Source organism: Ammospiza caudacuta, chromosome 2, assembly GCF_027887145.1.
Source record: "Ammospiza caudacuta isolate bAmmCau1 chromosome 2, bAmmCau1.pri, whole genome shotgun sequence".
Classification (NCBI taxonomy): Eukaryota; Metazoa; Chordata; class Aves; order Passeriformes; family Passerellidae; genus Ammospiza; species Ammospiza caudacuta.
In genome coordinates, this window is record NC_080594.1 from 49053590 (window position 1) to 49075360 (window position 21771).

The 21771-nt window shown below is 39.1% G+C and overlaps 1 protein-coding gene across 2 annotated transcripts in view; it reads right to left on the reverse strand.

The window, feature by feature from the left end:
- ZDHHC20 (zinc finger DHHC-type palmitoyltransferase 20) overlaps nt 1-21771 on the reverse strand; it is a 49117-nt gene that overhangs the window by 17174 nt on the left and 10172 nt on the right. For both annotated transcript variants that reach the window (XM_058825105.1, XM_058825104.1), the window contains exons 2-7: nt 14132-14158; nt 9179-9273; nt 5034-5154; nt 3608-3677; nt 2452-2484; nt 1556-1676 (exon numbers count right to left, since the gene is read on the reverse strand). In XM_058825105.1, coding sequence (XP_058681088.1) covers nt 1556-1676; nt 2452-2484; nt 3608-3677; nt 5034-5154; nt 9179-9273; nt 14132-14158 — 467 coding nt within the window. The remainder of the gene's footprint in view (nt 1-1555; nt 1677-2451; nt 2485-3607; nt 3678-5033; nt 5155-9178; nt 9274-14131; nt 14159-21771) is intronic.

Sequence of the window (21771 nt, forward strand, 5' to 3'; positions counted from 1 at the left end):
TCATTGTAGGCAGTTGTCCTATGGCCTTTTTTGTTGCACTAACAACTATAAAGTAATGTAGCAAAGCAAATTCTTCTTTCTTTTCTTTGCTCTAGCACTGACTGGTAAATATGTGAGAGCGCATCTACAGCCTCCTTAGAAATTGCATACAAAGCACTGGAAAGCAGCCAGGCAGATGTTTGGAAATGGCATGTTCACAGATTGAAAATTTAACTATTTTACAGCCAAGCAAGACTGAACAGCAGAATCAGACCATTTAATTTGAAATATCTTTTAAGACCCAGCTATGACTGCTAAACACATTTATGGCTTTCATCTCACAGTACTGACAGCTCATTTCCCACATGGCTCCTTGCTCTCCAGTGACAGGCTGCTATACAGAACTCACAGGTTAAGAGGAACACAGTACTTTGGCAGATCAGACCCACAAGTTTAGATGAACACAAACTTCTTTGCACAGTTTATCTTAACTAATGCCAACTGTCTCAAAGTACAGCTATTTTGAATACATGATCAAGCTTCTCTTACCCTCACATGGCAGCAATCTTTTGCTCCAATAAAGCAAATATCAATATCTACCGCTGCAGATAATTCCTACTTTTTCCCAGTTACTCTAACAGCAGCCAGCATTTAAGAAATATGTGGTATTATTTACCCAAAGATGTGATTGAGACCCTTCCACTTGCGGTAACTTTTCGCATGCTCATTAATGGAAATGGATTAAGGGAATTATGCCACTAACACTTCAGCCTAGAGATGGGAAAGCACACTACAAGTTTTTCTAGATGAAAGGGAACAACTACAGAAGGCACTGTGTTCAGCCTGGATGTGACTGGAGCAAAACTGATAGGTGCAATATAACATTGACAGACAAGGATGGTTGCCTTCACATAAATGTTATTAAACATACTAAGATGGATGTATGTGTATTACCCATTTGACAACCCATAACAGTTGCAAGGAAGATGTATAGTATTCATACTGTACATATCCTAGCATTCTACTCATACCAGACCATAAAAGCCACTAATATGAAGTTCAAACATGCCTATGTAGGGACTCCAAAACAAAGCTCAGATAGTTCCCAACAAATTAATCTGCCTTAGCTGGCAGCAGATTATCCATAGATAAGTCTGGGAAGATACAAAATTGTTATTTATATTTAATATTTGTCAGTATTTATTATATACACACATATAAATAATCATACATATACATAATTGTTTGATAGGGTCTGTTCCTTTATCTACATATCTGTATCTCATAGTCTCATAAAAACCTGAGCTCATCAAAACTCAATTTTGATGGAGCAGAGAAATTGCACAGTGTCCTCATCAAAAGTCCTTCCCCCAGTTACTCATCCCAGGCAGTGTAATACATTTACTTCATCAAAATTCATAAGGTTCTCCTGCTTCAGTCACTTTGATTGATGTCATTAATGATAGTGAACCACAGAACAGAGTAAATGGTGAGTGACAACATGCTGATGCAGCCTTCAATAACACATGCAGGATTAAACAAATGAACAAAAACCAAAAAAAGCCTTAGAACTTACTGTCCAAAACTTTATGAAGTACTGCAAGACTGTAGCAGCAACAAACAAACAGTACAGTAAGGAATACATTAAAAACAGGAGGAAGAATTTGTAGTTAGAAAATCCCACACAATTATTCACCCTAGAAGGAGGGGAAAGAGAAAAAGGTTACTAAGGTAAACAAAAAATAAAACAAACAAAAAACCCACAATACATTGCAGAGCAAAATGTGTATGTCAGTGGTATGTCCAAAACACTCCAGCACCAGTGTTTCAGAAGCAATTTAAGCCACTATTTTGAAGAAATTTCTCAGGCTGAATGATCTGGGCCTCTCACATGAATTTTGCCCCCCGTGATTCTGTAGGACAGGACATGAGCTGGCAAAGCACTACAATGCAGACAGTCCATACAGGAAGCAATTCCCCCTACAAACTAACTGCAGGCACCACAGAAAGTAACAGGAACCTCACCATCAACTTCAGTGCATGCTGCTGGGTTACAAAACCACCTCTAAGTCAACTACTGGTAGTAATGCTCTTCACAGTGATAGCAGATAATATTTTTACTGACTACCAGTGAACACAAACTGCAGAAGAGTCTGAGTGGGTCATACATATCACCTAAAATCCAGAAATTACTCTCCCATTGCAGTGGTATCTCCTCTCCTGTTAACACCAACAGAGTAAAAAAAGGAAAAAAAGGGATTTTCTCACAGGTCTCGTTAATGTCAAGGTTTCTCTATATGAGGAGAAACTGCATGATTTGGACTACTGGGCTTACAAATTTAACACTGCATCACACATTTATTCCCATATATTAAAGAACTTCTGTGGAAATCAAGGTTTACTCCAGAAGTTCATTTTTGAAGCAGCATCTAATTAATCATTCTTATACTGATTTTTAAAAAAAAAACTTACCATGGACAGTGGTGGTCCATTTTTAATACACATCTGAAAGAGAAAATTTCCAGCAAGTTAAGACAAAAAATAAGTTTTCTTTTCAAGACACATAACTTTAGCTTCTACAGTTTTGGGTGTTGTTTTTTATTGATTGATTTTTTTCAAGTATTTTGCCCTACTGTATCTTTTTCAAGCCCTTCTCAAGCATACCAATTCTCTATATTAGAGCAGCTGTTCTTTTACCCAAAAGAACTGATTGAAATTCAGAAGAGTTATGAGGAGAGTTTCTTAAATTAGCATGAGGAGTATTACTGAGCAACACCATGTAGCAGTTCATTAAGCCACCCTAGTTTTATGTGAGTGCAGAGAAAACAAATCCAAAGGGTCTGTCAGGGTTGTGTGGATAAGGTGTGTTAGCCTGGCATTCACTTCAACTAAGTCTACCTTAGGGTTATTTTTTCCACCATTTTGTTTGCTGCTTGTCTTTTTTTTTTTTTTTTTTTTTTTTAGTTAATGGAGGAAAAGATCAGCACAAAGGGCAATTTGAATAGTTCACAAGCCACTTTAATCCAGTTTTAAAGTAAACACAGTTACTGGATATTTCAGACACAGAGACATTCATTGTATTTGTTAACAAATTTGATTTTAGCCAAAAGATGTGTATTAGGTTCTTCAGTTAACGATATTTCCTCAAGCTCAGCCTACTGAAGTCTCATGCATAGCCTCAGCCTTCAGTGCCTGTGCAGAATCCTCTGATGATTCACAATGAAAACAGGGGATAGCAATGATGTTTTTGAAATGTTAAAGGCATGTGACTCTACTGCCAATTTTTGAGATAAACATTTTTAGCAGAACACATCTGTTTCAAAGCTACAGAAACAAGTTACAATGAAACAGTTCAATAATAAGCTTTATCTGGTGCTGGTATCTCAGACCTACCTTTCTTTACTTTCAATCCATATGATTTTTCACTTTTAAATTAATCAATTTTTTAATATAAGCTTTGTTTTACAAAGCTACAAGCAGTTTCCCTAAAAAGTTCTGCCACTTTAGACAATAGGGCTGTACCATAATATTGCACCAACAGAAGGAACTGACCCACTGAAGACATGAACACACTAAAGAGATGATTGCAGGAAAGAGAAAATCTGTAATTCCAGATTCAGACACTTACACATCACAGGCAGAACAGTGGTGGCAGCGGTCAGGTTTGATCAGCTGGCATCGATCACAGTATCTGATTGCTGTATTTAAGTGCAAGGGTCAGGTCAGTAGAATTCATCTCATTTTATGAAAGCTTTCCCCCTTAACATGAACTGAATCTTAAAAGAGCTTCCTGCCCTCCCCTGCCACACTTGTTCTCGCAGATTGTCACACACCTAATCTCATATGATATGTAGTTTTGATTTTTTAAGGACTGTAACATATTAAAGTATTCAAAAGTACCTCTTACTACTCTACTGATTCCATTTTCATTTACTCTTTGACTCCCAAGTCTTCCTGTCCTTCATCCTTTGGCACTGATCCCCTTTTCACCTCTGCACAGGGTACTAAGGGATCTCATTGTGAAACTACATTCTTTCAGCAAGTCAGCCTACTGCACTGACTTTCACCATCCACTTCACCAAACAATGATCTAGCAGAGTGTTCAGTAAGTCAGTTCTTCCTCATCTTTCCTGGATATTTTTAAAGAGACCTTCAGGTTTTTCTCAATGAAAATAAGACACTAGCACAGGCAGTTTGTAAGCAGGAGAAAAGCCAACATGTACAGCTAAACAGAACTGATAAGTGCTAGCAACAGCTTCCCAGACCACTCCAGAACTTAAGACTGGGACTCTTATATGGAGGCCTGTGTTTAAAAGGGCCAGGTGTCCTTAGACTTTCTTTGGAAAAGTCACAGTAAACTTCGGCAATGGTTATTCTGAGAAGTTTATATTTTTGGAAACTCTACAGGGTTGTTAGTTTCAAGAAAGAGAAAAAGATATATGCACATATAAAAGCTACAGATTTTTAAAGAACATACATATACATAAGACAGCACTTTCACAGCTCATTCATCTATAAATTGGAATAAAATACCTACATATATTAAAAGCAAATCCAGAAACAGTTCATAACTACATTTGTACTGAATTGCAGATGGGAATGAAACAATACTTATTTGTTTTTAAATTGCAAAAGCCTGTTAAGATCTTAAGTATATTTCTCCTCACACTGAATCAAAAACAGCTCAAAAAGAAAAAATTTAAGTGAGGATAAAAGCGATTATAAAATTGAACAACACATTTGATTTTCCCTTTTTCAAGCTATCTTAGCTATATTTATTTGCTGTGTTTATTTTTAATTGCCACAGCTGGAGTTAACTGCTATCATCTCTCTTCCTGCTAGAAGATATTTTTCTTCTTTAATTTCAAGTAGTGGCTTTATGTTGAGAACCCCAGAAAAAGGCCTGCTCTTTCTCTCAGAGGGATTAAACACCAGGAGAAACAAAGAACAAAACATCATGGCTTTTGCAATATGTGCTTAATAAATTATTGATTCAATGGCAACAAATGAATAAACAGCAACTTGAGGAGCATAGAATAATCTTTATATCTCACCTCTTGATGCTGTTGTCGTATAGATAGGCAAGTCTTTGGCAGCTCTTCTTAAAATGTCCTGCTGGATTTCTGGTCTCGTTTCTTTTTCATATTGTTCTTTATCAAGTTTTGTCAAGCAGAACTAAGAAGGATGTAGAAAATGGATAGGATGGGAAAGATTAATTATTTCTTTGTTTTCCAGGAAAAGACCTTTTGGGTGTTCCCATCCACTGACCCAAAAGCACCACGTAAACAAAAAAAAGAATGCGACAGGAATTACAGGGGATCTTTAGAACTCCTAAGTTTCTGGATGTATTCTTGATGTATTTAATTTCTGGATGTATTTTCAAGAAAATAATCTTTATCTCTGTTCCATTATCTATAGTATTTTCTCTCCAACACAAGGGAACACAGAGACTCAGAGTGAGTTTTAAGGTACAAGCTTTCCTTTAATTCATGATAAGCATAATTTAAGCGAACTGCGAACAAGAAGAAGGTGAAACAGTTCTTTGCTGCTACAAGGCACTGAAGTTCTCTTACCCCACTTCCTCTCTAACATACAGAGGGGTACAAACCAGATGGAGGGAAAAAAAGGCAGGCAGGGGGTGTGGTGAGCTTCACAGCCCCACACAGAAGCTGGAAAAGTTTAACTGGATTTTTAACTCAGGAGTAGTCAACACTAGTCTCAAAATTCTTAAGTTGTACGGAAAGCACCTTAAGCAAAGCCTGTACAGTTTGGGAGTGTCCTACAATTCTGAGTAAAGCCTGACAAGCATTCCTGTTGAAACCTCACTGAAATGTAAGCCTTTACCAGAAAATCCTAGAGAGCTTTTACTCATTTGTGAAACACTTAGTTTGGTATCCGCTGAAACAGTATTTCCCAGTAAGCCCACAAAACCCAGCGTGCTGATGAGGCTCTGTGCAGCGGGGGCTGAAATGACGATTTTCTTTGGTATTTTTCTGTTCCAAAGCACTTCTAAACTCTGAGCTTCCTGCATGGACTACAAGAGCTCTCTTTATGAGCACACATAGACAAAGCATTCATGGTAGAGAGTGGAAAATGCTATGTGGGCAGCTGGAACAAAAACTGGCTTAGTGTGGTTTAGTATGATCGTATTTTCCTACCAAAAACATGTGCATGATTAGTTCACATGGATTCTCCTCTCATCCTGTACTTTTTCCTCTTTTGGATTACAGTCAGCTGGCAAGCAACAATGAAGATTCCACTTACAGCAAGGAGGAAGCAGTAAGACATTGCTGCAATTTCTCTGTGCTATTTCCTAACCCAGAATGCAAGCAAGATGCCTCACAGCTCACAGAATCTAGTTAAGCCTCCTGTCACATGTAGCACCAGCCCAGTTATTGCGCCTACACACCCTTCGAGGGTGAAACATGGAACATGTCTAAATAATACCCTTTTAAATAACCAGACACTAGAACTAATCTATGTGAAGGGTGAAATTAAAGTTTAACATTTCAGCCATCACTAAGAGTTTGACCTAATTATTTAAATTTAACCACTCAGATCGATATTTATTCAAGCATGAAAACTGGAGATGCTCACATCAAAAGTTTAAGGCAGATGTGAAGCATCATTCCAGCAAACAGTTGTGCAATACACCTTAATCCCTACCACCCTTGTGAGGCTGCTAGGTGACCCAGGTATCCATGACCTGCAATCAAGCAGAGGTTGCAGGAAACATGAGCACCCCCTCTAGATGACATTTCAAGGCAAACCATTAGTGCACAGAAAAGGAAAACAATAAAAAGATTTAAAGCTTTTTAAATTTGTCCATGTAACATCATTGTATTACTCTAAAAATCCTGGATAGGATTTTGGTTTTCCAAAAAGCTGCATTTCTCTTCTAATTTCAGAACTTAATAGGGCTATGAGACCACAGTCTCTCAGGACAATAGCAGGATATGTTCAAAGGCATCCAAAGTTGTCTGTTACCACACAGCAAACAGAATTCCCAATGAGGTTCCAGCAGTTCTTATTGAAAACAGAAAGAATCCCTTTGTTTCCTTCCTCTTTCTGGATCTTGTATAATGCTGATTGTTCTTTCTTAGGACAAATGCACAGGGATTACACTAAGACAACAGCAGCTGCAGAATCTTTTTTTTAGTTCAATAGTAAGATCACAGGATGCTATTTGTTTTGTAAGAATAGCCAATTTGAATGATTAAAACTATATACATTTACACTCTCACACAATGGAGACATACTGAAGTCATGGTTGTTTTTAAGGATAAACAGCATAAATTACTCACTAGTACATGAACAGAAGGGATTTGCCCAGAAACAGAAAAGGTGGTGCTGGGCTTTAAATTCAGTTGATTTTTTGCTTTTTAAAATTTTTTTGAGTGTGGTTTTCTGTTGTCCTGGTGGGATAGGTTTTTTGAGGTTTTTTGTCCTTTTTCATTTAAACCTAGCTGTATAAGAAAATTTTATTAAATCTGATCTCTCTCCACAGTTAATAAAAAAAAATTCATTACATGCCATATGCCCAAGCCATCCCTTTTGCTTGCTGAATACAAAAAGCCTGCTACATCATCGCTGTAACTACAGGAAAAGTATTGTCAGAAAAAGTTTACTATTAATGAAGAATTCAAGAAGACGGTAAAAGTTACTAGGCATTAGCATTAAAAGGAGCTCTAGTTCATAGAGCTTTATAAAACTTAGAATAACATCATTTCAACTATGTTCTAACTAGTTAACCTGCTTAACTCAACCATTTTCCTGCAAAACCACGGCAGAAAAAGCAAAACCAAATTACCCTGAATACAAGCCCCTTTGAAGTTTTAGGTTTACCAATGCATAGACTCATGTAGGTGGGAAAACATCTAAGATCATCAAGCCCAGCCATAAACCCAGCACTGCCAAGTCCACCACTAAACCACATCCCCAAATGCCACATCTATAAATGTTTTAAAACCTCCAGGGATGCGGATGCAACCACTTCTCTGGGCAGCCTGTTCCAGTGATTGTGACAACAAGCCTTTCAGTGAAGAAATTCTTCCTAATATCTGGTCTAGATCTCCCCTGGTGCAATTTGAGTCCATTTCCTCTTGTCCTGTCACTTGTTACCTGGCAGAAGAGGCTGACCCCACCTGGCTACACTCTCCTTTCAGATAGTTACAGAGAGCAGGAAGGTCCCCCCAAGCCTCATTTTCTCCAGGCTGAACACCCCCAGCTCCCTCAGCTGCTCCTCACAGGATTTGTACTCCAGACCAATAGCTTGTGCTCCATCTTCAACAGCTGCATTTAGACTTTATGCTTAGCAGAATAGTGTTTAGCTTTTTACACTTCACATTCTACAGCTTTAACATACAGATCTCTAAGCTATAATTAAGCACTACAGAGCAGTGTTTGCTTTTTCTTCAAAACATGGGAATAACTTGTCTCAAGAATGTTTAAGGTTGATATTAGCACTGAATGTCAGTCTTGCTGAAAACAGAATAAAAATTCAACCCCCACAGAGCAACCAACACCTCAAACAGTTTAGACAGTTTAAAAGCTTTGTAAAAACAAGGAAGAGAAGTGCAATATTTTAAATTCAGTGCCTGTATTTAATACTTACATACACACACATTAGAGAAAATGGAAAACAAGGTAATCCATCTCAGGCTTATTGGAATTAATACAATTCTTTTTCAAAACAAAACTTCATCATGCATTCTTTCGCTATTATATAAAGCTTCTTTAGGTAGTCACATCTCAGTGTTTCTAAACCTTAACCCTTGACTAATAAGTGGGTTCAGTCCTCCAGGTCATAAGTATACATTGCATTACTACTCTTTCTTATTCAAACAACAGTTAAAACTGCTAAAAAGGAAACATAAGAATGTTGTCACTGTACTTCATTTATCATTTTTAAAAATTCCAAGTTTCAAGCAAGCCACTTCATCGCATAGCACTGTACAAGACTGCCAAACTTGTGATGATTTAAACACACATTTTGTATAAGGAAATGTCATTACACAAAACATATGGTATTTTAAGATTAACTTGATCATTTTCATTCATGATACGCTGTCACGCTGTTCTATTTTAGACAATGAGAAGGCAAAGGTGAATCACGCAGTACTGCAAACAAATTTCATCACTGAAAACAGTTCAGCTATTTATAAAAAAGGCATTGACATTTTCATAACATTATACTTACCTCATTAGAGGGGGTTGCAGGAGATGTGAAAATTGTCTTCCCATAGGACCATACAAACATGACAAATGACAGATGAAAAACTACAAGGTAGACAACTGCAATAAAATACAAATCAGAATTTGGTGAATATAGCTGAAAAGAACAACAAAAAAAAAACCAACCCTGATCTTTGAGGAGGGCTAAGCAACTACCAACTAAGTGAACTAGGACTGTTCACTTAAAAAAAAAAATTAAATAAACACCCACCCTCACTCCCCAAATGTTACAGCTGCTCTTCCTCAAGGAAATGATGTTTTTATTATAGATTTTATCATTCAAAGTGACCTTGAATGCTTCCAGGGATGGAGCATCCACAACTTCTCTGGGCAACCTTTGCTGCTGCCACAATAAAGAACTTATTTTTAATAACTAATTTATACCTGCCCTCTTTCAGTTTGAAATCCTTCTCCCCTTGTCCTATCATTCCATATCCCGGTTACAAGTCTCTCCTCAGGACTCCTGTAGTCCCCCCTGCAGGTACTGGAAGGTACTATTAGGTCTCCCTGGAGACTTCTCCAGGATATTAAGCCCCAGCCCCCTGTCTTCAGCTGGACAGATGCTTCATTCCTCTGATCATCTTTGTAGCCTCCTCTGTACCAACTCCAGCAGGTCCCTGTCCTCCCTGTGCTGGTGCCCCAGAGCTGATGCAGCCCTGCAGTGGGCTCTGAGCAGAGCAGAGGGGCAGAATCCCTTCCCTGGCCCTGCTGCCCACTCTGCTTTGGATGCAGCCCAGGACACCACTGGCTTTCAGGGCTGTGAGCTCATGCTGCTGAGCCATGTAGGGCTTCTCATCAACTAACACCTCCATGTCTTTCTCCCCAGATTGGATTGCTTCTCAATCCAGTCTCTGCCCAGCCTGTACTTGTGATTGTGATTGTCCTGACTCATGTGCAGGACCTTGCTGAACTTTCCAAAGTAGATTTTGAAGGAGAAAACAAATCGACAAAACCCACCCCCTAAAAACCAACCAAACAAAATTCACCACCAAAAAAAAGGGCCCCACAAAACAAAACCACATCCCTCCCCCAAACAAAAAACAAACAAAAAACCCCCAAACCCCAGAACTGAACACAGCCTCACTTCTGTCATGTAAGTGACTAACCTTTCTGGATAAAGATGATGCTGTAATTCTGTTCTAGATTATCAGAAAGTAATTGATTGCTTACTGACCTACGGAATTCAATTTAATTTCTACTTCTAACAGAAACAGCACAGTACTGTGCCATTACAGAAGGCACTGGTCATGAATGACAGTTAAAACCCCCAAACAGGGTTTGGAGAGTACTGCACTCCAGTCATGCCAGATATGAGCTAAAGATTTTCTTACTATCTTTCAAATCATCTGAGAAATACAAGCTGGAAAAGTCCTATTACACACAGTGGCAATAAAATGTAGCTGGGTTTAGGAGGCAGCTCAATAAATTTTCTAATGAGTATGCATGATATCACTGTCTAAAGACCAGAAATGCAGACCTTATGACCCAGGAGGCTCCTTCCAATCTTGTTTCCTCTAATGGTTTCTTTTATCACTTGTCAAGAGGAAACAGATCAGTTGTGCCAGAACAGCAAGTCTTAGAGAAGTCATATTAAATATTTATATTATCTTCAGTTGCAGTAAAGTAGGAAATTTGACCTACTTTTCTGTACAGATGGAGTCCTTTAAGAAGGTGTATGATTTACTTGATAGATAGCAAAAAAGGCTCAAAACTCTGGGAACCTCCAACAGCTCAGAAAATGTTTGTGCACAGTGACAGAAGACATGGCTTTAATTTATCATCTTTCAGGATTTTCACTGTTTATTGCAATGAAAACAAACAAATTGCATTTGAGCTTTTGTTAGAGAATTATTCTTTTTACCTTTGCCTCTGATTCCTCCAACCTCAGAGGCAGACTTGGCAAATTTTCAGCTGTGGAGCTGATTGAAAATGCCAGAAACAAAACCCTTTTCTAAAGCCATCCTAAATCAGTCACTTGATAGGAAAGAACTTGTGTATTACTGTAGTAGGCACTGCATTATTAGAAGTTGTCTGTTATGAAAAACATACTCTACATTCAAACACAATGTGATTAAGCAACTAAAGAATGAGCAAATGGTTTGGAAGAGAGGAAAAAAATACATAGAACTGGAGCAGAATCAGTGGCACAGATCAGAACTTTGGTGGAGAAGAGAGCAAGAGAAATTGAATAGAAGGAAAGAGGAAATGAGATACAGGGAAGGGCAAGGCACAGCAAAACTAACTTACACAGTAAACAGTTCTCTCTGTCCATAAAAATCACACCAGAATTCAGATTCTTTTGAAGCATTATTTTTAGTGCACACACAATGAGTCAAACAGCAGAACCTCAAAGCTTTGCCACAGGCTGTAAATGTCCCCAAAACCCACAGAATAACAGGGACCACAGCTGGCTGTGTCAAGGGTACAGATCTGTGCCAGAGCTACCAGTATTTATTAGATAGAGGCAGCTATTAAAGTGCTCTTCATGTCACTGAGCTCTTGCAATCTGTCACCATCATCAAAAGCCAAGGGCCACTAGTCAGTAGCCAGTGATGGGCACCACCCAGGGAAAGACCCTGCAGTTGGCAGTGCATAGTGGCTTCACTCTAAATAAATTCTTGCTTCTTTTCCTACTCCCATGCTGCCTTTCCTACTGTGATTACACATAACTGTCCTGTCAATGCTCCCCAGGAAATGAGAGGGAGGGAAAATGCCATTTTTAACAGCTTTACTTTAGCAGTCCATCTACCCACCACTTCGGGTATCAGCAGCTCTCTACAGACTACTCCCTGAGGCATCTTGCATCTGTTTCCAGAACAAATGTAAACTGGGTTTATTCCTAGTCTGCTCATTTTCTTGTAATTACAAGCTAGATGGAAAATATAACAAAAACCCCCAACCCCAGTATCTGCCAGTTTATCCAGATTGAGAGTCACAAGGAACTGGCTAGACTAAGGCAACTCAGGATTCTCGGTGCCATGCTGTGACCTAGTGAAGTCAGTTCTCTTTAAAGGCACTGATGCATACTATGCCAAATTTATGGCCTCAAGAAGACAATGTCTTAAGACATGCTCTCAGAATCCTCTTAAAATATGCTAAGCTCTCCTAAGATTTGCCCTTAACATTCTTTTCTGAATCATTCTTAATACTACTTTCAAGACAGGGTCAGATGGCAGAGAGGCAATAATATATAACAGTGGTATATTACATTGTTAACAGAGATTCAGAGTTGACTTTATTCCCCTATCCTAATGGATATAAAACTAGGCAAGAATATAAAATTACAAAGCAAAAATGAGCCTTAACAGGGTGAAGGAATCACCACTAATTAAATCAAAATTTGCCATTATATTCAAATCCTTTTACTGCAGTACGTATTACACTGAAACACGGAGCAAAATACACTTGCTAAGATGCACATTATTGATTTACATAGCAATGTCTCTGGTATTTTGTTCTTTCAACTCCTCTGATAGTGATTCCTCGTTATCATGAGTTGGCTTATAAGAACTTTAGAAAACTTAAGCCACCTTTCTTCTCAAATCAAAGAAGACTTCACATGTCATTTTCAAATCAACTTTCATGGTTGATAAATTCATGCATACAGAATGCCTATGACATGATTCAGGATGGGAGGTGCAAGCAGCATGCAGGTGACAGCTATTAAGAGCCTAACAGGTTCCAGTGATAGTATCACTCTCATTAATTAATTTTGCATTTTCCTTCTCTGGTAGGTTTAGAAGAACCTGATCCAGTTAGATAGGAACTGCATTTGGGATAGTGATCTGACAATGCAACACAAACATTGCTCTGCCAGACTTCCTTAACTGATAGATGAATCTTGCCTTTCAGGAAGAAATTAGAAAGGAAAATTTATTCATCTACAGGTCAACAGCAAGTACAGCAGCACCTTGCAGAATTTTGTGAAGTCAAGGTAAAGCCCAGCTGTAAAATGGGATGAAAAAATCCAGTGTAACACAAGGATTTGTGTTCAAGTTCACAACTTGAACGGCTTACAGTTTATTTTGAAGATTTTCCTATTCTTTCAACTCTTCATTAGAAATTAAACAACAAATTCCATCAAGATTCCTTCTTTTTACAGTGTTCTGGTAAACATTCACCAGGAAGAAAACTGATAGATTAGCTTCTAGTTTTGTGCTCTTTTGCAAAATTTTTAAGAGATGAGATTTTACCAGTCTGAAACAGCCTTCTGTGGATAGTTGAAGTGCAAATCTGTGCTTAATCTACCACTCATGTTTCCCTATAAACCGTAACGAACTCCCAAATATCCCAGCAACAATATACTAGAATTTTTTTTGTTAGTTTTTATCTCTGTCACTGTGTACTACTACCCACTATGGCATGTACTTGCTAAAGCCAATATGAAGATTAAAATTTCTCAAAACAAGGCCTCAAACACTTGACCTGGAAATTTAAAATTATAATGTGTAGCCACTTTTGAAATAGTTGTGTTTTGCACAATTCTAACTACTCCTTAAGAATGGAGTTCTGAGGAATTTGGTAAGCTGTTTGGAAAATATTAAGTAGTACAACAGCAATTCACCTTCTTCCAGAAGTCTCTCAGGTCACAGGCCTAAATAGAAAATGGAATTGTGTATGTGCTGCAGTTCCTTCTCTCTTCTCCTTTTTCTGTTCTTGGTAGGTACCCATTTAAAAATAAACGCAAACTTAAATCATAGTTGCATTACTTGCATTAGTCACAGATCTTGTCATCATCCCAAGTTTGTGGTATTAGAAACAAAACAGACTCATCCGTACAATATTTACCTTGTTTCTTAGCACTAATCTACTCACTACACAGAGCTCACACATAAAGGAGTCCATTTAAACTCTATGTCCCTTAGGACTTGCATGCAAAGCAGCTATTCACATCTTCATAAAAACTTTAAAAAATTACCTTTTTCGACAGTTGAAGAAATGGTAACTGGAAGAGAAAAAAAAAAGTTAGGTAAATTTGTACATAATGAAATAATTGGCTAAAAGTGAGATATACAAGGTTGTTGACCTGTTCCAAAGCATACTTTAGGTGTTAGGAGAGTTTCCCCACCCAACACTGGGGTAAAACAGGAGTCAATAATCCTCCTGCCAGCCTTGATGCTTGGCGAGTTACTGGAAGAGCTGAAGGGATGCAGTTCCTTGGGCTAATGAAGCGAGCACACTCCACAAACAATAATTAGACAGAATTTATGCACATTCCCCTTCCTATATGCACCTAACTCATTTTTCTGAGTCAACAGCTAGGCCAACAGGTGTACCACTGGAAAGCAGAAAACAAAATTAAAAGTTCTTACTTTTCCTGTGAAACTGTTACTCTCAACCTTCTTCCTTAAGTTTTCTTCCCCCCCACTTCTCTCTTCCTGTCACATACTATTTTTTGCCTTTTTCCCCCCTGACCTGAATTCTTCATACATAGTTAAAATCTCTCTACCTCCTCATCTCCTTTTACGCCAACAGCAAATTCCATTGTTCAAATCTACCTTGTACACTGCCTGACTGGTACATCTTCCTGCCCTCAGGCTTTTCCAAAACCTTCCCACTCAATTTATCAGTTCAAGGATGATGCTGAACAGAGAGCTGCTGGACTTGTTGGTTTCTGTGTTCATATCACTTCCCTTGCTGGATTTCTTCCTTGGACACTGAATTACTGAAACTCACTCAGGAAAGAATCCTTCCTGACTCCATCTTAAAGCTTCTGGTCACCAGCACGAGCAAAATCCTAACAGGGCACACCGTGCCTCCTGCAGTTTAGCTCACTACATATTTCTTCCCCTCTCCTAGCTCTAACATTTCTACTGTAATTAACCTGTGCAACAATTCAAAAGAGTTTTTTCCAGATGCACACTAGATTGTTACATCTGCAGGGCTTGAGTGTGCATTGCAGACTTCCTTCTGAAGGGCAGCTTGTTACAGAGGTGGCATTTGTCACTTCTGAAGGGCGGCTTGTTACAGAGGTGGCATTTGTCACTTACCTGTAGATACCTACAGGGAAAGGCTCTATAACTGCATTATGCACCTGTGCCTCTTTTCATGGCCAGCAAGAGGCATAATGACATGATACCTCCGTGTATAGATGATCCCTTTTTGTTCAGACATGTTTTAGAGTTTTTTCCTTCTTTCTTGCCCTCATACCTTTCCATTAAATATCCACCCTCTGTACACAGAAGCCTCTGCAAAGTTAATGGAAAAGGTTCTGATTCCTTCCATCTAAAGGAGGAAGAAATTACCATTTGGGATAGAAAAATGTTGCCTTCAAACTCAAGGAGGTCAATCCTAAAGAACAGCTTAATTTCACATTAGTTATGCATACTTGCACAGCCTGCTCCCATGTTTCTGCCTGAAACTCCACTGCATGCTTCAGAAGCCAAATTATTTTTAAAGCAAATCCTGTGAGTGTTTTTGCTTAAAATTTTACCAATGTGTTATTTCTCCAGTTAAAATGTTTTCAACAATGCAAGGAGAAGATAAAAGTTATTTTAAAAGTCAGAGGTAAAATAAGCTTGCAAAGTATGTTTGTTTAACTTAAAAAATACTAAAATTACTTTAGATTTAGCTTTATCTTTGGCTCCTCATATCTTAAGTAAACACCTTTGCACACATTCATTCATAAACATCTATTTCCTTGGACAAGAAATATAAAAAGTTCTTAATTATCCTCTGTTGGGGATAGGAGAACATAGTTATCTATAAAACTTCAGGATATCTGGATATAATTGTCATTAAAGTAGTCCTTAATTTGTAGCCTAATTTCTGCTCTCAGCACGAAACAAAGCTGTGAGCCAAATCTGATGTTTGAAGACCCAAAATAATGAACAGGTTTTGCATGCAAAACCAAGGAAAAAAATAAGATAGTATTTTATCACATGTGGGACTTCATCAAAAAGATCCCTAAATAACCTTCAAAAAATTAATTAAGCTTCACCAGGGAGATAATTTCTCTTTCATACATAGGTCCCTTAGGTTAGAATGCAGTTATTAGACTGTGTAGAACAATTTTCATTTGAGAAACTCCTGCAGTTTGAGGTAAAAGCCAACATGGAAATGCTTGTGATTTTCATCCTGCCTTAATATCCTCCAATGAAATAAAACATGTCCTGTTCTCTTCCATCTCAGAGGCTCATGCAAGTTACTGTTACTGTTTCTATCCTTTTCACAGTTCTAATGTCCATTATCAAGTATATTTAATGAACAGCAACTCTACTAGTCCAAATCCACTCAGCAGATGGCACATGAACAGCTTTACAGGATCTTTATACTACAAAGCAAACCCTTTCTTCACATAAATTAATAGTCAATCTTCATGTAAAAAAGACTTTTAAGTATTTGTTAGGCCAGCCATCTAACAAGAAGCTCTGTACCATGGAGAAATCAATTCTTGCTTTTGAGCTCTACATCAGGGGAAAACACCTCACAGAACATGACATTGCAATTGTGGGCCCCATCCCTGGCCTGTAGTTACAAGTTTGCTCCCTATCACTTTTCTCCTCTGTTGCTTGTGATGTTTAGATGGCTGCCAGCTTCTGCTAAATTAGTGCCATTTTCACTTCAAACATTTTTGAAATACAGTTTCTTGTTTGGGACATGGGATGGGGGAAAAATCCCAAGGCAGCACTGCCTTTTCACTTACTGATTTTTTTTCAAAAACAAAATAAACACTGCTTATGATTTATATGTTAACCTCAGGTTGCAACAGCACTATACACTAGATAGATGCATCAGCAAAAGTTAGTGCCTTTGGCACTGCAATCAACACAAACTGCCCATGATTCACAAACATAAGTGGTGTAAAACAGCTGCTCTTTTGAAGATTTTGAAATATATTGCCATATCAGTCTATTGCTCAGCTATAAAAGGAAAAATATTCTTTGGGTTTGCTTCTTAGCATAAAGTTCCTGGTTTTGTGAGAAGACTTATGAAGTTATAGAAAGATATTGCTAGGGAAGGATGAAACATGACCAGACAGTGAAAGCTGCAGTTTGCTTCAATGCAAAGAACTCAGAAGCAGGCACTTGAACACTCAGGCACATGGAGTTTTCCCTATGGCCTCAGAATTTCAAAGGATTCAACCTCTCAGTGCTACAGCACCAGGGGAGTTGAACAAATTGGACAAATCTTGTCTGTCTGACTGCAGTGCAGAGCTTTATCTTGGCTATCTCAGGGTTTCCAAAATCCTTCTAAGGAAGGAGTGCAGCAAACCTGCTTGTAAAGAGAGGTAGACAGGCCTACACTGAATTTCATGCTGCTGCAGGTTGCTCAAAAATGTACAGGTGCAACACATTGTCAGCTGGTCCACTGAGCACCTTACACACTGGACTTCTCAACATTTTGGGGTCCCTCCAAGATGAAGCACACAATTTGAAGTATGTGGAATCCCTTTCTACAGAATACTACCTCTAAAATACATCATACAGCCTATATTAGGCTGGATTCAAATGTACTTTATAACTCTGTCCACTTAGGGGACAAGCACAAATTGCACATTTGACTTTCACAGAGGAAAAAGTTGTCTTAGTTTTGATTTAGACACCTAGCATCACTCCTGCAACAAAGATACTCTTTCCTTTATGACCCCAGTGGTTGGTTACACTTTCCTAGATACTCTTCCTCACATTGTTGTCTGTTATCTTTCATCTCACCTATGTCACAAGAATGAAAGAGGCAGGAGCCTACAGCTTTATCACAGGAAACAATCCTGCAGACACAGGGACATCATTAGCTGTGTAACAAATGAAACTGGGGGAAAATGTCACTTGTTGGAAGCATTCCTCTTGGAGTGTGAAGTGATAGAAATGTCAACTTCAGAAAGCTTTGGAGCACTTTTTAAGCTGCTTCAAGGAAACCTCTCAGAATATCTCATCTCTAAAAGAAATGTGTTAGGGAGCTGGTTTGCTTTTAGTTTCAGGCTTATTTTCAGGGTTGCTATGACGAGTTCATGCGTCTTCCAACTTACTGCGTAATAGGAAAAAACCAAATCTCTCTATTCTGAGGCAAAGAGGTGATATGATCTCCCAAGACCTTGCAAGAGGCATGCTAAAAGACATTTGTCTTCAAGCTTAGAATAAACTCCTCCCTTCCCAATCACATTTTCCTACTCCCCTAAAAGGCATGTTCCAACCATAGCTAGATAAGCTTCTTGCAGAGGAAGAAACTCAACTCCAACCAATATAGAAGTATAGCAAAGGACAAGAACTGATCTTGTTACTGAAGTGCTATGCTTATTTCCACATCCACGCCCACAACAGCTCTGAGCAGGAGTCACACTTCGGTTATTCCAGCCATTCCACAAATTTCAAAGTAACATTCACATTTTGGCTAGCATTCCTTAAGGGTGGGAAGAAGCAGAGATAAAAGTGCAATTGCATCCCTTCACTAGCTGCACAGCCTTAGCTTTTCTCAGCTTTTCATGAAAAGAGGTACAAACAAATAACTAAACATACGTATACTTACCCATGCACATATATACACACAGACTCATATATTTCCAGAAGTTATCAGTACTGAAATTCAACAGAAACCCCTACAGGCAATGCCCTATCTGCAAAGGCAAGCACCACTGACATCATCTCATTGTTTAATTTGTTCAGAAAATGGCATTTTATTGAAAGCGTAACTTAGATTTATGGTTACATAATTTCCATTTGCAAAAGCAGACCCTAATCAGTCACAAGAAGCTGATAGAAACACTATTTACTGATACAAGCAGGACAATGAGTAAATTTCCATGAGTAAATACTCATTTGGCTTCTGTTACAGGGCAGCAACAGAACATGAAGACCTTAGCACTTCTCCACTGTTCTCTAAAAGCCTTAATTCTGTGACCTTCCCACACTGAGATATTTCTTATTTCCCAGCTGGCAGGCACACACTAGGTGCTCTCCTCCCTTAACAGCCCAGAGCTGTTTTAGAGAAATGATTCAAGATGACTAAGTTGACAGCATCATGTAGCCAAAAGCCAAAGCAGGAAGATGTTGCCAGGTTCCTGCTAAAAGGCTATGGGGGTCCAGGAATCACACACTCAACTGTCACCATGAATGCTCTTTGCAGAATTTTGAGTCGTATAAACTTAGAATTGTATTATCTTCATTTGTATTAGACTGATGTACTTCAACTTCAGATATCCAGGAACAGGACACAATAGGTTTCTCCACTCCCAGCATACTGCCAGGGGATTCAGAAAGCAACATTTTATAGAATGGTGCTGCAGGAGATGTGGCTCCTTTGTGCTGAGCCAGCACCAAGAGTCACATTGCCACACCGTGTGCCTCAGCAGCAGCACTGCCTGGGGCTGGTCTGCAGCACGGCTGCACCATCAGCCACGTCTGACACGATGCTTGTCTCAGAGGTGTGACCTGTGGTGGACAACTCTTGCTGCAAGGGTGTATAAAGTTACCCCTCTTAACCATCTACCCACTCCCCTGTGGCAGACAAAGTGAGAGCTCACACCTGAGCCACCAATGAAGTCGGTAGCTAGCACACCACAAGTCTGTGTGATCACAAACAGCACGGGTGCAGGGTGAAGGGGGAATGGCAGCGAGTGACCTCTCACTGCCCTGGGTCACACACAGCCATGAGAGGGGAAACAAATGCTATCAGGGCCACCAATGCCTTAAAGCACGAGCCAGAGACCAAACTCCTCACACTTCCTGCGCTCAGCAGGAGCACTTGAGATACTTACTGCCTTGTGACTTCAAATGATCACAAGATGATGCCTTCAAAGGCGCCGCAGGTACTGCGTATGTGTGAGAATCTGGGGTGGGAGGAAATAGGAGGAAGAAAATGCAGAAAATGCAGGCAGGGAAGAAACACTGGCTCAAAGGGGGATGCTCTGTTTTACAACCACATTTCCTACACTCGTGATCGCCATGCCCATGCGTACAGGATTCACAGAAGCATTATCACAGGGACAGGCAAAATGAATTCATATTTCAAACAAGGCAGTTCAACTTGCACTGCAGAATGTTTCTGTTACTTGTTACCGGCTATCATTATGATTTATGGTTTCAACAATATGAACATGATTCTTTCACTAGAACAAGTAATTGAGAGCAGCTGGAGGCTGGCTGCCCAGAAAACGCTCTCTTATCACAATAATAAAGCAACTTTTTATTTAACCAAGGTCTTTTCAGCCTCAATACAGAGTACATGCATAAATACAACCAGTCTACAGCAGAAATTAGCATAAGCAATGCAAGATACTTCTTGGGTACTGAGTTACATTTAGCAATGAATTTAGCTGTGACAACTGGGAAGATTTCTGCCACGTATTGTGGAACAGTAAATTCCATGCTACCACTTACATAGTTCAAAAACATAGCTACAAAGGCAGCTGACTTCTGGAACCCACAAAATCCTACAGATGGCTCCTTACCGCTGCATCTACAAAATATTCTTTAAAGTTATACCAAAGGTCTCCGAGTGGTCTTCTCAACAAGGGTGCCTGCACTTCTCAAATGATTTCAAACCCAAGAGTTACACTTGGTCAGCATGCAGAAGAAAGTGTGACCAGGTCTTAACCTCAGTCCCACACTTGCGTCCACACCAACCACTGTGTATTAACAGATGTATCAGCCCAAATTACTAAAGGATTTTCCTAAATATCAAGTTAGCACTCAGCTCCAGCAATGCACCTGGTCTGCTGGCCCTGAAAAGCCCCATTCCCCAAGAAGCACTACTCACTTTTAATTTACCATAATTGCTCAAAACCCCCTAATGTGACTTGATTTTCTTGGGCTATTTAATTACTCTTGACGCTGCTCATTCTATTTGCATTTTGATGGGTTTAAAACCCTAGAATTACTTCTACACACTTTCTTCAGCTGGTTACTCATATTACTGGACTTCATTCAAATTTTCACCAAAAATTCTGCTTTATCATACCAGTAACAGCTTTATTGCTCAGTAGCATGGAAGTGCTGTGCATAAATTGCTTCCAATATTGTCTTTAAGCTATCAGACAGAGCCAAAAGAAAGCCTAGTTTCTTCTCAAGAGACAAAGAGAGCTCTACTTGCATCAGTCAGTGAGCTGCGCTCTCTCTGGCACATCAGTGAATGGGAAAAAGCAGAACTGACAGAAAGGCAGGGAAACTCAGAAGCATCTGAATGGAGCTAGCTGATGTCCACACCACTAATTAATTACATTTGCATGTGAAGGAAAGGTATTTATCCTCGGGCTGGCCAGATCAAGCTCAGAGTAACACTACACTCAAGCATCTACACGTGTGAAAATGCTTGTTGTGTTAGGAATAACTCCAGTAGTTCTGTAGCTGACACTACTAGGATACTTGCAAGAGATAGCAGTGACAAACAGGATAATCAGCTGGTGGTGGCAAACACGGTGCTGTACAGAGCTGTCTTACACACCCTGCACAAGATCAGGTGCTCTGCCGGTCATACCAGAAACTGTCGGTATATATAAAGTAAAAACCAAAGCAAGCAAAAATCCCATCCAACCAACACATATTTTCATAACAGTATTTTTCAAGTCATTAACAATCTGCCAACTCTTTTTGATGAAAACAACACCAATATGCAGTTTGTGAC